The sequence below is a fragment of the Podarcis liolepis genome, assembly GCF_965112155.1.
Source record: "Podarcis liolepis genome assembly, chromosome: 10".
Classification (NCBI taxonomy): Eukaryota; Metazoa; Chordata; class Lepidosauria; order Squamata; family Lacertidae; genus Podarcis; species Podarcis liolepis.
In genome coordinates, this window is record NC_139562.1 from 38,084,793 (window position 1) to 38,097,903 (window position 13,111).

The 13,111-nt window shown below is 37.3% G+C and overlaps 1 protein-coding gene across 1 annotated transcript in view; it reads left to right on the plus strand.

Annotated features, from left to right (window-relative positions):
- CEP290 (centrosomal protein 290) overlaps positions 1–12,875 on the plus strand; it is a 46,952-nt gene extending 34,077 nt beyond the window's left edge. Inside the window, exons 43-56 of the mRNA XM_083463057.1 lie at positions 364–480; positions 1,177–1,322; positions 1,683–1,838; positions 2,847–2,970; positions 6,143–6,277; positions 6,516–6,602; positions 7,182–7,346; positions 7,627–7,749; positions 8,251–8,423; positions 9,397–9,538; positions 9,975–10,048; positions 10,140–10,243; positions 11,382–11,470; positions 12,240–12,875. Coding sequence (XP_083319183.1) covers positions 364–480; positions 1,177–1,322; positions 1,683–1,838; positions 2,847–2,970; positions 6,143–6,277; positions 6,516–6,602; positions 7,182–7,346; positions 7,627–7,749; positions 8,251–8,423; positions 9,397–9,538; positions 9,975–10,048; positions 10,140–10,243; positions 11,382–11,470; positions 12,240–12,428 — 1,824 coding nt within the window. The 3' untranslated portion in view covers positions 12,429–12,875. The remainder of the gene's footprint in view (positions 1–363; positions 481–1,176; positions 1,323–1,682; positions 1,839–2,846; positions 2,971–6,142; positions 6,278–6,515; positions 6,603–7,181; positions 7,347–7,626; positions 7,750–8,250; positions 8,424–9,396; positions 9,539–9,974; positions 10,049–10,139; positions 10,244–11,381; positions 11,471–12,239) is intronic.
- Positions 12,876–13,111: the final 236 nt, after the last annotated feature.

The following is a 13,111-nucleotide window of genomic DNA, read 5'->3' on the forward strand; positions in this document are numbered from 1 at the left end:
CTGTGCTTGTGTCTGATTTAAATCTTAATTATAATCTTATTTATATACTTGAAGCATTAAACTTGGTTATTTGAATGAAGAATATTTGCATGTGTAGAAGGCTTGCATTTTCCCTTAATGTGTGTATGTATATGTATATGTGTGTGTGTGTGTGTAATATATAGAATCATTCCTTAGAGCCAGTGCTTCTCTAATTAAGAGCATAATCCAGAAAAGACAGCCACTGTGTATTTTGCATTATTTCAATGGAGTTTGCATATCGCATCTGGATGTGCAGTGGTGATACCTGCTAAAATGCTCCCAATGTCCACAGTCATGATGCATGGCAATTAAAGTTAGTTTAAACTTTTCCCAATTTTTCAGGGAAAAGCTGATGACCAAAGCCTGATAGAGGAACTTCAAAGAAAAATTAAGAAGTTGGAAAGTGAACTAGGAAAGAAGAGTGATGAGTCAGAAATGAAAACCCCGAGAGAGGACAAGGTATGAGAGATGCACGACTAAAATAAATTTAGCTTACATCATTTCTCACTGTCATGTTGGGGGGGGTGGTGGTGCATTATAATGACTCCTTTGCTTTGTTATGAATGCAACACTTTGTGGGCAGGGTTGGGTTAAAGTTTTGTTTTAGCACAGGGGTCAGCAACCTTTTTCAGCCGTGGGCCGGTCCACCATCCCTCAGCCCATGTGGTGGGCCAGACTATATATATTTTTTTGGGGGGGGGGTAATGAACAAATTCCTATTCCCCACAAATAACCCAGAGATGCATTTTAAATAAAAGGACACTTTCTACTCATGTAAAAACACGCTGATTCCCGGACCGTCTGTGGGCCGGATTGAGAAGGCAATTGGGCCACATCCGGCCCATGGGCCTTAGGTTGCCTACCCATTTTAGATCATTGTTAATGCTATGCGTGATGTGTTTTATACTGTTTTGATATTGCAAGGCTTCTTGGGTAGGCTGTGCCCCCAAAGGCAGAATGCAAATGAATGGTCAGACAGCATGATTGGTCCTGTCGATTGGTCGTTTCCACAGTGAAGAGGATAGAAAAAGCAGCACATCAAACATTTATCCGTGCATTTATTAAAGAAAAATAAGCAGACTTAAATATGGATGTTTTCACTCTTTAGAAATAAAATTGGAGTACTTTACATATTTGTTTTTGGTCATTTTGCAGAGCTCTAAGGAAGAATTAATTAGATGGGAGGAAAGTAAGAAATGGCAGATGAAAATGGAAGGAATGAGGAACAAACTGAAAGAAAAGGAGAAGGAAGTAGAGTCCTTAGCCAAACAGTTAAACACAGTAAAGGAACTCTTTTCAAAGTAAGCTTACTTTAATTAACAAAACTTACAGCAATATGACATACCACTATTTATTGCACAAGGACATGGTGCTATAGTAGTGTATTGTATGTCTATAAGGCTGCAGACCTCACTTTCTCAAATGTAGTGCACTGGCACAGTTTTCTAGATCTCCTAATTGTAGGTACTCCTGGGAAAAAACTTCCTCAAGTAGGGCTGCAATCCTGTACACATTTCCTGAGAGGGAATCTCATTCAACTGAGTAGGAATGATTTCTGAGTAGGCATGCATCAGATTAAGCAGACCAATTAATCTTCAAATGTTATTTTGTATGGAAGCAAATGTACCTTTATATTAATGAAAATCCATTAAATACTACAGGGCGGATAAAGAAAAAATTACTTTGCAGAAGAAACTCAAGAACTGTGGTGTTACTGTTGATCAGGTTGTAGGAGTACGAGCCTCTGAATCAGAGAGAGAGCTGGAAGAGCTACGAAAACGAAATATAGATTTGGAGAATGAGATTGTTCACCTGAAGTAAGAAATACTACCAAAAAAAAGTGTGCTCTGTTTTTTGTGGTCTTTTCTAAATAGGCACTTTTGATTTATTATATTCAGTACATTTCAAGAGAGCAATGTTCCTGGAAGCTGAACATTTTAACCATTTTGAGGAATTAATACAAGCATGGCATTAAAAAATTAAATTAGTTAGTTTTAATGTACACACTATGCTGGATACTTGTTTGTTTTAACCATGGTTTTGTTCAAGAAGCAGACAGGCAAACAAGCCACAGCTTATTTTTCTAAAGCTTAGTTTGCTTTCTAGTTGTTCTTGCCTCATGACTGTAGCTTGGTGAGTGGTTGGGGTGAGTTGGCTCAACAAACCATGGTCAAGCACAGCTTTGGGGTTTGGGCGTTACTCCAAATCATTGTAACCCAATAAGCAATTGTGGCTTCACAAGATGGTTTGTTGGCAGAAACAAATATGGGTAAAGTAGTAAGCTGGGTTCAGATTTTCAGAAAAACCATACTTTAGCTAAACAGCTATGGGTTAGCTTTATGTACAAATTAGGCTACTCTTGATATTTTAGAAAGGAATGCTGCTTTTTCACAAACAGGTATTTCTTAAAAGAGGATTAAAGTTTTCTGTGGCACCCTCTTATTAACAAGTTCAGTGCAGAAATATGTATTTTTAGGAGTTCTGATGAAATGATTAATCGTGGTTAATTGAAAATGGAAGTGAAACCTTCTGTTCAATTGTTCATGGTCATGTTGGAGGAGGAGAGGGGAATGGGTGGTGTACAAGTCCGAGAGTTATGCATGTAAAACTAAAGCATAGTTTAGCATTGCATTTGAACCAGATCAATAGGTGTGTGGATAAATATATTTTATGTAATGCTGTAGGATAGCATGTGCATTATAAGAAAGCTGCTGCATATCTAATGCTACTCATCTTTACCCATGTTTAAGTAGAATAATTACAAAAATGTAAATCGTATGTCAAGTCATGCCCTGGTTCTGCAGTCTCACATGCTTTTTATGCAGGACACAGTATGCTGTCCCTCGAGATTCTGTTGTAGAAGATTTACACTTAAAAAACAGATACCTACAAGAAAAGCTTCTTGTATTGGAGAAACAGCTTTCCAGAGACACTTTTTCAAGACCTTCGGTAGGTTAATCTATTCTTATTACTTGAATTATGCAACTGTGTGTGTGTGTGTGTGTGTGTGTGTGTGTGTTTACATTCAACTTGTAGCCTTCATTGTGTAAGCTGTCTTGTTTCTGTTCTTTATCTCAGCTGATGAGAATTTTAATGCCTGTGCAAGCGCTGCAGAAACCGGGTGCTTAAAGCTTTGTAATTCCGAACACCAATGGGTCTGTACCTGGTTGTTTTGTAATGACAGCGTTGTACTAACATTAGGAGAACCTTCAGATTTTATATTGCAAGGACTGAAGTGAGAAGATTGAAGCATCAATGCCTGTCTTGAGGGGTGATGAGAAAGCATGTAAGGTCCTGTAATGGGGGAAGAATTACTGCCTGAGCAGGCTTAGATAAAAAGGGAATTTCAATTCCATCTCCACTAGAGAGATACACTGAACTTAGTAACATCTGAATACCCCCACTGAAAGGTTTGAACTTAGTGGAAGTGAAAAATGCAAATTCAGAGTAAGGCACATTTTAGAAAAAGGATATAAAATCAGTGTCAGTGTATCCTTATGTTATGATGCAAGCACATATTGTGCAGTTTTAACCTTGCTATTTCAAGAACTAGAAAAGGGGTTGGACCCAACTCGCATCTTAAGTAAGGTTAAAATTTGGGGGGCTTTTAAGTTCAAAAAGAAGGCTAAAGAGAGTATGATATTGATTTTTAAAACTTGTTAGTGTTATGGAAAAAAATATGAAAATTTTATCTTCCTTCTTAATGTTATAATTCAGGGTTGCACTGTTAAATTGCTGGTGTGGCAGTGCATTCAAGAAAGACAAAAGAAAATACTTCTTCAAACAACTTATGGTCTGCTTATAATAGTCATTACTGCAATACAGTGATAATTGCTAGCTTGGATAACTTGAAAAAAAATTAGACAAACTCAAAGGTCTGTTTAGTGGCTCTTTTGTTACGACTAAATGGAACCTTCAATCTTCAGAGGCAGTCTGCATCTCAGAGTATTAGATGCAGGGACAAACAGTGAAGTACCTACCAGGAGCATCTGACTGGTTAAAAACAGAATGTTGAACTAGATGGGTCACAAAGTTCTGTTAGATTTAAGGACAGGAAAAGAAATTCCCTTTTTTATTTGAATATGGCAGCTTAGTTTAGAGACAAGTGGAAGCAGAGGTTGAATTAAGCTTTAGAGAACTGAAACCAGATAAAATTGATGTACTGAACGAGTCCACATCATCCTGACTTGCATCTTGTTTCTTGTTGCAGTTAAGCTATATTCCGATTAAGTTACATTAATGTTAATAGGTGTCATCCTTCCTTTACTATCTACTACCTTTTTTTATGCAACATTACCTTTCTCTGTATCAGAGCTCTCCATGTGAGACAGCTGCATTGGCTAATACTTCTCTTACTACTAACAAATTCACTAAGCACAAACATCTGAAATATCTGCCTAAGAGGACTCTGTTGGGCAACACCAAGTCAAGACACCAAGCTTTTGATGATATGACTAACACAGATGACGATGGGAACAATGAGGGGACACATATTACAGACGAATCCCATCAGACTGCCAAAGGTGTTGTTGTCAATGGAATTCCAGAACAGCACTTTGAAAATGGGGGAAATCGAGTGGATTTAGAGGCAGCATCAGAAGGTAAAACGAGCAGCTCTCCAAAAACAAGTTCCATTGAAGAGAATGCAGAACAGAAAAATTCTTCTGCTGAAGAAGAGAAAATTGACCAAGAATGTGAAATAACCAAAGGAGAAACAGAAGAAACTTGCAAGCATTCTAGTGGCAGCGGTGGTGGTGATAAAGATGAAGGTGATGAAGGTGAACAAGAAAAAGCAATAGGGCATGAATCTTGTCCTGACGGAAAGAGCTCCATTCAACCTAACTTGGATGAAGCTGCTAATCAGCCCAGCGATTCTGATACAGAAATTGAAAAAAATAATGATGAGATCATGGTAGAAGATGCCCGTGAGAGCCGTCAAAGTGAGCAAGAGAGGGCTGACCTGATTCCAGAGTTTTGTGAAGTTCCTCAGGTTTGCCAAAAACAAGAACTCCCTGCTTTTCCCCTTTACCAATCCTTTGTGTAGCTGATCCTGCTTGAAGTATGTCATGTAGTGTGACCAGAAACCCCATCATTTCCTAGTTTAACTTACAGCACCATCATAGTAACTGTCCACACCTGAGGCTTTTTGCTCTAGAATACAAGTGCATAGGATGAAATAGGCTGCCACAACATCCAGGACGGTGAATGAAATGTAAAAAATTGTACTAAAATATGAGCTTGTACTTCTACAACAGAAACATTCCAGCATATATCCTGAGCGTTGCTTATGGTTCATTGTGAATGTGTCTTGTTGCTGTTGCTTGTTCAAGCCCTATATGTTCAGTCACAGAATTGTAGAGTTGGAAAAGGGGCCCCTCCTGTGATTAGTCACTGGGAGGGAAGTCGGAAGGGGCCCAAACAGCTAGCCTTGATATCTCTGCTGCATCCCTGCCACCTGCCTTACCACCTTCCATGTGTTGCATGTGCACACAAATAGGGCTTGAATTTGTTTGTTATTTGTGCATATAATACTACAAGTAGTTATTAGCCACCATGAGCAGCACATTAGCATACAGTTCTGTGCATAGTGGCTAGCTGTACAAAGCAGATAATATTTTCATAACAAACCATGGCAGGTGTTGCAGTGAGTTGAGCTCAAATCAAATATTACTGTTAAATTCTGGTTGAATTCAGTGGAACAGTACTCACAGAATTATCGAGTGAATAGGACCCAGGATTCACTACTATAATGCATATGTGTATGTGTATAATGCGCATGTGTATGTGACAGCTACTGTTAGTTCTGCTTACTGGGACTGTTCTTGGAAATGGGCTTCTAGCCCATTTCAAAACACAATTCAAACTGCTAGTCCCTTTAAAGCCTTAGCAGTGAGCAACATTTCTTTTTGACAAGTGTTGTATCAGACGCCATATATCAGTGACAAACCCAAAGACAAAAAGAGCAATGCAATTGTAACATTCTGGTAAATGCCTGATCTGTTTATGGATAAACTGATCAGGCATTTACCAGAATGTTACAATTGCATTGCTATTTGTCAAGTGAAACAATGCAAATATTCAGCATTTTGATACTAATCTTTCTCCTTTTCTGCTTGCTAAGACATCAGGATTAGGATCAGACGATCAATATCAAAAAGAACAAGAGCTTCAAAAGGAGAACCTAATGCTATCATCTGAAAATATGGAATTACGATTCCAGCTGGAACAGGCCAACAAAGACTTGCCAAGATTAAAGGTATATTTTTAACATGCAGTGTGTTGACCGGTGCCACGGAATGTCAATATATACTTTGGGGTTCATGAGTCCTTTCATTATGAATCATTTATATGATAAGTCACATATATAACCTTCATTTACCCCAAACAGAAAAATTCATTAGATAATAATGGTTCTGATCAATTATTTTCAGTGTAAACTGCATAATTTTTAGAGTATGGTTTTCAGCTGGGTAAAGCTATTTTATTCTCTTTAGAACCAAGTAGCTGATTTAAGGGAAATGTGTGAGCTCCTGAAACGAGAGAAGGCAGAAGCTGAGCGGAAGCTAGGCAATGTCAGAGGGGTATGTATTAAACATTGTGGAGCTGAAATTTTAAGAACAAGTGTAAACCAAATATTTTGTTTCCTTTTTCCTAAATCATACTTATTTTATAGCTATTAACTATTCACACAAAAAACAATATGAAATGTTTAACTTTGGGAGTCACATACGCCTCTGCTTCAAAGAATGCTGAGTCCCAGGATTAAAGTCAGCTATCTTAGAGAACAAAATGCCACTGTGGCAACTGAAAGGGAAATTTCCAAGTGAGTTAAAAGGGAATGCAATTATCTGCACTTTTCTGGGCATGTGACTCTGGATGGATGAGTTTCAGGGCTAGAACTTTCGAGCCAAGTGTTGAGTTGTCTTGATTGCATTAAGATTATAGGGAACGTTTGGCTTTTGCATGGCCAAGTTTATCATCCATAAAAAAGATAGATAGAGGTGGTCCTGCAAAAACACAATTCCAGCTTGCCAACCCTTGATAACTAATGTTTCAGAAAAAGCTAAAGATTCTGTGAGAACTAAATGAAAATGAACTGGTGCTGTCTAATAACTGGAGTTCTTTGACATGAAAATGACAAATATTTCTTTGTTGTATAGTCTGGAAGAAGTGGGAAAACTATTCCAGAATTAGAGAAAACAATTGGTTTGATGAAAAAGGTTGTGGAGAGAGTTCAGAGAGAAAACGAAGAGCTTAAGAAAGCACCTGGAGTAGTCTCCAATGAAAAACTGGCCAGCCTTGAACAAGAAAATGAATGTTTAAAGGTAACATATTCCCTTTTCAAAGCAGTATGATTTCATTCTTTAATATAAAAATTTAATGTATATAAGATCCATGTCAGCACTTTCAATGTATACATGGAAAGCTCAGTGTAGGATTCTATTTTAAACTTATTGGTGATTTTTAAAGAATTACACACAGCTGTCTATAAATTGGTGTGAGTTTTTTTCCTATACTTAAATGGGCACGGTGCTTTTTTCCAGTTTGTAGCAATATCAACGTGACAGATAACCAATACTCTTTTTTATTTATTTCTGAATTAAGACTGAAATGGAAAAACTAAAAGTTCACCTTGGAGGGGAATTGAGTATGCGCTATGAACTGAAAACTAAAGGCACAGAAAAGATAATTGCTGAAAATGAGAGAATCCGGAAGGAGCTGAAAAAGGTACATCTGTGAAAACGTTGATATCATGACGTATTCTTATTATCTTTCAGTTCTTCTCTCAAAACACAAAGGCCTTCTAGCTTAGAATATCTAATATAGCTTTTTTAAAATTCCTTGTTACAATGGATCCTTTGGGGCATAAAAACCCTGGCATGTTAAAGCATAGTATATAGCAAGTAGGAATTAATACTCTCCTTTTGCCCTTCCCTTGCACAACAGCTTCAACACTTCTGTTTCATTCAGAGCAGGGTTCTTCATTACATCTGAAACAAGCTAATATGTTTTTGTATTTACTAATCAGGAATGAAAGATGGTTTCTGAGATCTAGGTTTGTAAGCATGTATTAAAAGAGTTTCTCATTTCGGATATAATGAACAACTCGTTTGAACTGAACGGTGCTTAAACTGACATAAGGTGTGGGCGTACCCTGTCTTGAAAAATTCCATCTGAACCATTTCAATGCATGCAATATCTTGGGGGGGGGGGGTTGTTGGTCACTAGGAAGCAGAGAATTCAGAGAAGCTACGAATTGCAAAGAATAATCTTGAGATAATAAATGAGAAATTGACTGCAGAACTGGAAGAGACCATAAGGAAGTTAAGCTTGGCAGAAAGCAGAAACCTGCAGCTTGAGGGAGCTGATGGCAAGGGTGGGAAATCCATTGTGATAACAAGGTAAGAACTTGAAGATTAATTGGATAGCTTTGCTTGTCTATTTTCCTCATTATTGCCAATAAACGAGACTTATTTTCAGAAGTAATAAAAAAAAATTGTACATATCCAGTATATGATCCTGAGTCATGTATAAAGTATACTTATTTAGTCAGTCATACATACATAATCGAGTTAGGAAAGTGTATGAAATGCTGTTTGGGACAGTTGCTGGCTGTTGTTAGACTACTGTGAATAATATAGTGTGCAATAGGAGTGAGTTGATTTCAGGTTGGTTTTATTTTTATTAAGAGTCTCTGTGGTCCATTCACACGTTACACATTTGTTAAAAGAGGACATACTTTGGGACTTTTTGATAGTTAAATTATCCTTAATTTGCACTCCAGTTAAAGAATATAATAAACGCCTTGGCTATATCAAACCAGGCTCTGCCTAGTCCAGGATACTTTGCAAGATTCCCAGCAACTAACAGGTATCAAGTAGTCCATAGAAAATGGTGTGCTCATGAATACTCACCATCATATAGATTTCTTCTCATATTGTAGGTATTTTCTTTGAACTTTGAGCAACAATGTTGGAAAGAGGGAAAGTATCCTTTTTTTTAAAAAAAAGCCACCACCACCAAATTGATAAAGCATCATACTGGTTTCATATTTACTGAAGAGAAATGGCTAAAAAATTGCCCACCCTCCTTATTTATATCTTCTCCCACTTGTGAATTTCATTAGTTGGATGTTTCTGCTTTGTATATTAATGGAATAATAAATGCAAGTTGCACAAGTTCCTTAATGCAAAATTTGTAAAGTGTGGTGCCTTAATATAATTTGTAGATCAGCAAGTCTTGACATATGAAACATCTTTCCCACAGTTTTGTAAAATGATCCCTCTTTGCTGCACTCCCTTGATATAGCAGCTTAAGGTTTTATTCTAACGTCTAGAAACAATGTTTTGAACAGATCTTAATTTTCTCTTTCAGAATGTATGAAAATAAGATGAAAGAAATGGAAGCTGATATTGCCAAAAAAACTCAAGCCATTAGTGATCTTAAACAGGCATTACGAAAATCCACAGAGAGTGAAGAAAAAAATGAAAAATATATTGAAATCTTAAAAGAACAGGTAAGTAAACATGATTCTGGGTGTAATTTGCCAACCATCTTTAATTTATATTTTATTTGCAAATTTTTAATGCGCAATCTACCTTTTGTTTAGGATGCTGTACTTTCCTCATCTAGAGGAAAGGCCTTGCATTTGAAATGGCACCATCTTCTGTTTGTGTCACGTCTTCTGGCTTTACAAAGAACAGGGTTGTTTTTTAAGGGTCCCTTATAGTTTTATTTTCAGCAGCTTTTTAATTCATTACTTTCTAGCTTTTTCTTTCCTTTGGAGGCAGGCATGCACTACCTGTTCTTGTCCACACGCCACACCCCAATCCCAGACAGCACAGGAGCTGAACTTTTGTCTTCTGGGTTCTTTGCTCTGCTACAGGCAATCTGGCAAAGACCTAGAAATTTCTAATGTTAAAATAACAGTAATCTTTTTCTTCTATATAAAGGTTGAACTTCTCAAACACTTTCCTGAGGGTGCCAGAACAGAGCAAGGGCTTGCCAAAGAACTTCAGCTTCTCAGGTAAAGTGAAGAAAAGCTTGTTTCTTCTATAGATCTACATGAAAAATATTGAGGACTATCTAGATCTTTGTCCTGTTTTATGCGGTTGCAGATTAACCAATGATCGTTTGGAAAAGGAAAAGGCAGAGTTAGCTTACCAGGTGGAGAGTTCTCGAAAACAGACTGAAGTTAAGGAAGATGGTGGCTTTGCAGCTGGTAACGTTTAAAATACTACGGATCAAACCTATCAAAGACTTAAATATAAAGAAGCTTCACTCACACAACAGGGCTGTCTAGCCTTCTGAAAAGCTACTTCCTAGAATCAGGGACATATCTGAACAATGCTGAATGACGTGTGGAAGGCTAAAAGAGGGAGGAAATGGTAGACCTATGTGAGCAAAAGTGCCTTCCACTCAAGCAAGGGAAGGTTTAGGACTTTTGACTAATAGGTTTTTGAATGTGAAGTAAATTACAGTAAGCAGTATCTAAGTTTTTGTGGAACCATTCTCCCAGAATATCCACTTTTTGTCACAAAGCAACTCAGGTGAAGCTCTAGAAAACCTGGGACTCCCTGGTTTTATTTAATGATAAAACTCATCTTGAATTGTCATGTAAGGACTTTATTTACTCACCTGGCTGGACCAATGAAACAGCTTCATTTACTCCACTTGTATTGGAAACTTTACATTTATTGAGGGAAATCACATTAGCTTTAGAATATTACATTTCAGGAAAATGAGAACAGAACACTGGAAAGTAGTGGTAGTTTTTACTGTACTCTGAGGTTATACAGCTGTTGCACATAAGGCTGTTAAGTGGCATCTAAAACCTATGAGTATTACCTACATGTATGAAAAAAAGTAGGCCAAACTGCCTGTGGTACAAGCCTAGTAAACACATGAGCAGTTAGACTATTTGTCTGAAGATGCCTGAACAATATGCTTATGTAAATAATGTAAAGGTGACTCCCTATTTACGTGGGGGTTCCGCTCCTGGGCCCCGCATGCACACATGAAGTCGTGTAAAATGGAAGCACCCTGGAGAGGAGTCCTCAACCAAGGCCTGCTGTCCCTTACGCTCACAGGAGTCACAGGGGTGGCATAGCAGGCACAGCTGACATGTATGGGACATCAGCACTTGGCTAACCAGATGCTCCCCATTTCTGGGTACCACTTCCAGGTGTCTTGCACCGCATGCAATCAAAGGTGTGTAAATGAGGAGCTGCCTGTAAATGTTTGCAGTAAATTATTAACTTTGTAGCAGTAGAGAACAGACTTTCTAGCTAATTTGTAACTTTTGAGGCATCTTCATCACACACACATACCTATGGAAAATCTTCCATTTGAATCCCTAGGGAAAGATGGAAACTATAAACTACTGGCAGAGGTAACAAGCCTCAAGACACAGTTGAAAACCTCCGATTTAGAACAGCAGCGACTTCATGTAAGAGTTGTAAATATTCCAATTTCTTCCAGATAAGTATCTGTTTATTGAGAAGATTTTCAGAATGTGTTTTAGCTATCATTACCCACAATTTGAGGCAAGCTATTAACAGTCATTCCTTGCTAGATATTTCACCTGCCACTCACAGGTTACCTCTTTCTTATCAAGCTTTTCAAGACAGGTGAAATTTCCCCATGTTGGATTGTAGATTCCCAAAGGTAAGATACTACCAGAGATTTTTAACCTAATTCTGTGGAAAAAATAGTGAAACTTTCCCAAGTGCAAAGCTTTGGGGTTTTGAGAGTAGATCTAGCAAGAAGAAAGACTATGAAGTTCCAGCAAGCAGAGAAAATGGGAGAGCAAACCCAAAGCTTGTCTATAGGAGCTAAGGCAAGGCTCTCTCCCACACATTTCTGTATTTCTACAGTCCTACCTAGCAAAATGAAGAGAAACGACCCACCTGAAGATTCACTCCTCTGCTACAATGAAAAGTTGCATCCATGTTCTTAAACTCGGAGCATGAGCTAGCCAGACTTCTGGGTCCCATTGATTTTAGTGGGTAAAGAGCTACATTCTTATATCCCCACTAGAATCTCTGGGATTTAAAAGTACTTAACTTTGGCTGGATTGTGCCCATTATGTTTATGGCCTACATTTTACATCAAAGCCCCAAGCGAAAGATGAAACAATGCACATGTATCTGAGATGAAATTGTTAGGATTTAATGTGTAAGGATTTATTGTGTGAAATTTTTGCTGTTCCTCATTAGGAAGAAGTCAGAAAGCTGAAAAATGAACTGGACCACTTTGATCCATCCTTTTTTGAAGAAATTGAGGATCTAAAATACAACTATAATGAAGAAGTTAAAAAAAATATTCTCTTGGAAGAGAAATTGAAAACACTTTCTGAACAATTTGGTGTTCAGGTAGATATTCCAGCCAGAGTTTCTATTGATTAAATGAAAAGGTACAGAATGTTTTTGAAGAAGACCTGAGACTTGGCACAGAAAAGAAACAAGAACATTCTTATGTCAGGGGTCAAACAAGCTTTTTTTATACTTTCTCAGAAATGTGTTTCAGCTCTTGCCAAAAGCAAGCATCTCCATGAGCTACTGCTTGTTTTCACTTCTGCAAACACAGAAGCAAAAGTAAGGAATGAAGGTATAGTACTATTATACTTGTTTTTTGTGCTAATTTATTATATAGTCAGTATTATATTTTTATAGATCTTACATTGATGTGCTTGCAGTGAAGGTATAAAACTGAATGCAGTTTAGAAATTATTTATTTTTCTACATTTGTTCATTACTAGTGTATTATTCAAACAGTTTTATGCTTATTTACCCTAAAACTGACAGCCCAGAAATATGGGCTTTATCTAATAAAATATATACATACTTGCTAAACAAGTTTACTTCTCATTTTTTGCGTTCCATTAGTATGACTGAATTTTAGTTTCATTATCAGAAGCAACTTTACGTAAAGCTGCCCTGACATCATTTAAGCAAACAATGTACAGTAGTATTGTAACATATGTATTTCAAAAGAAATGTATCTTATTAATTTAAACATTTTAAAACAAATGCCAGTGGCTTCTCAAACATTGTATTCCATGACATATACACTTGTATCTTACTTTTAT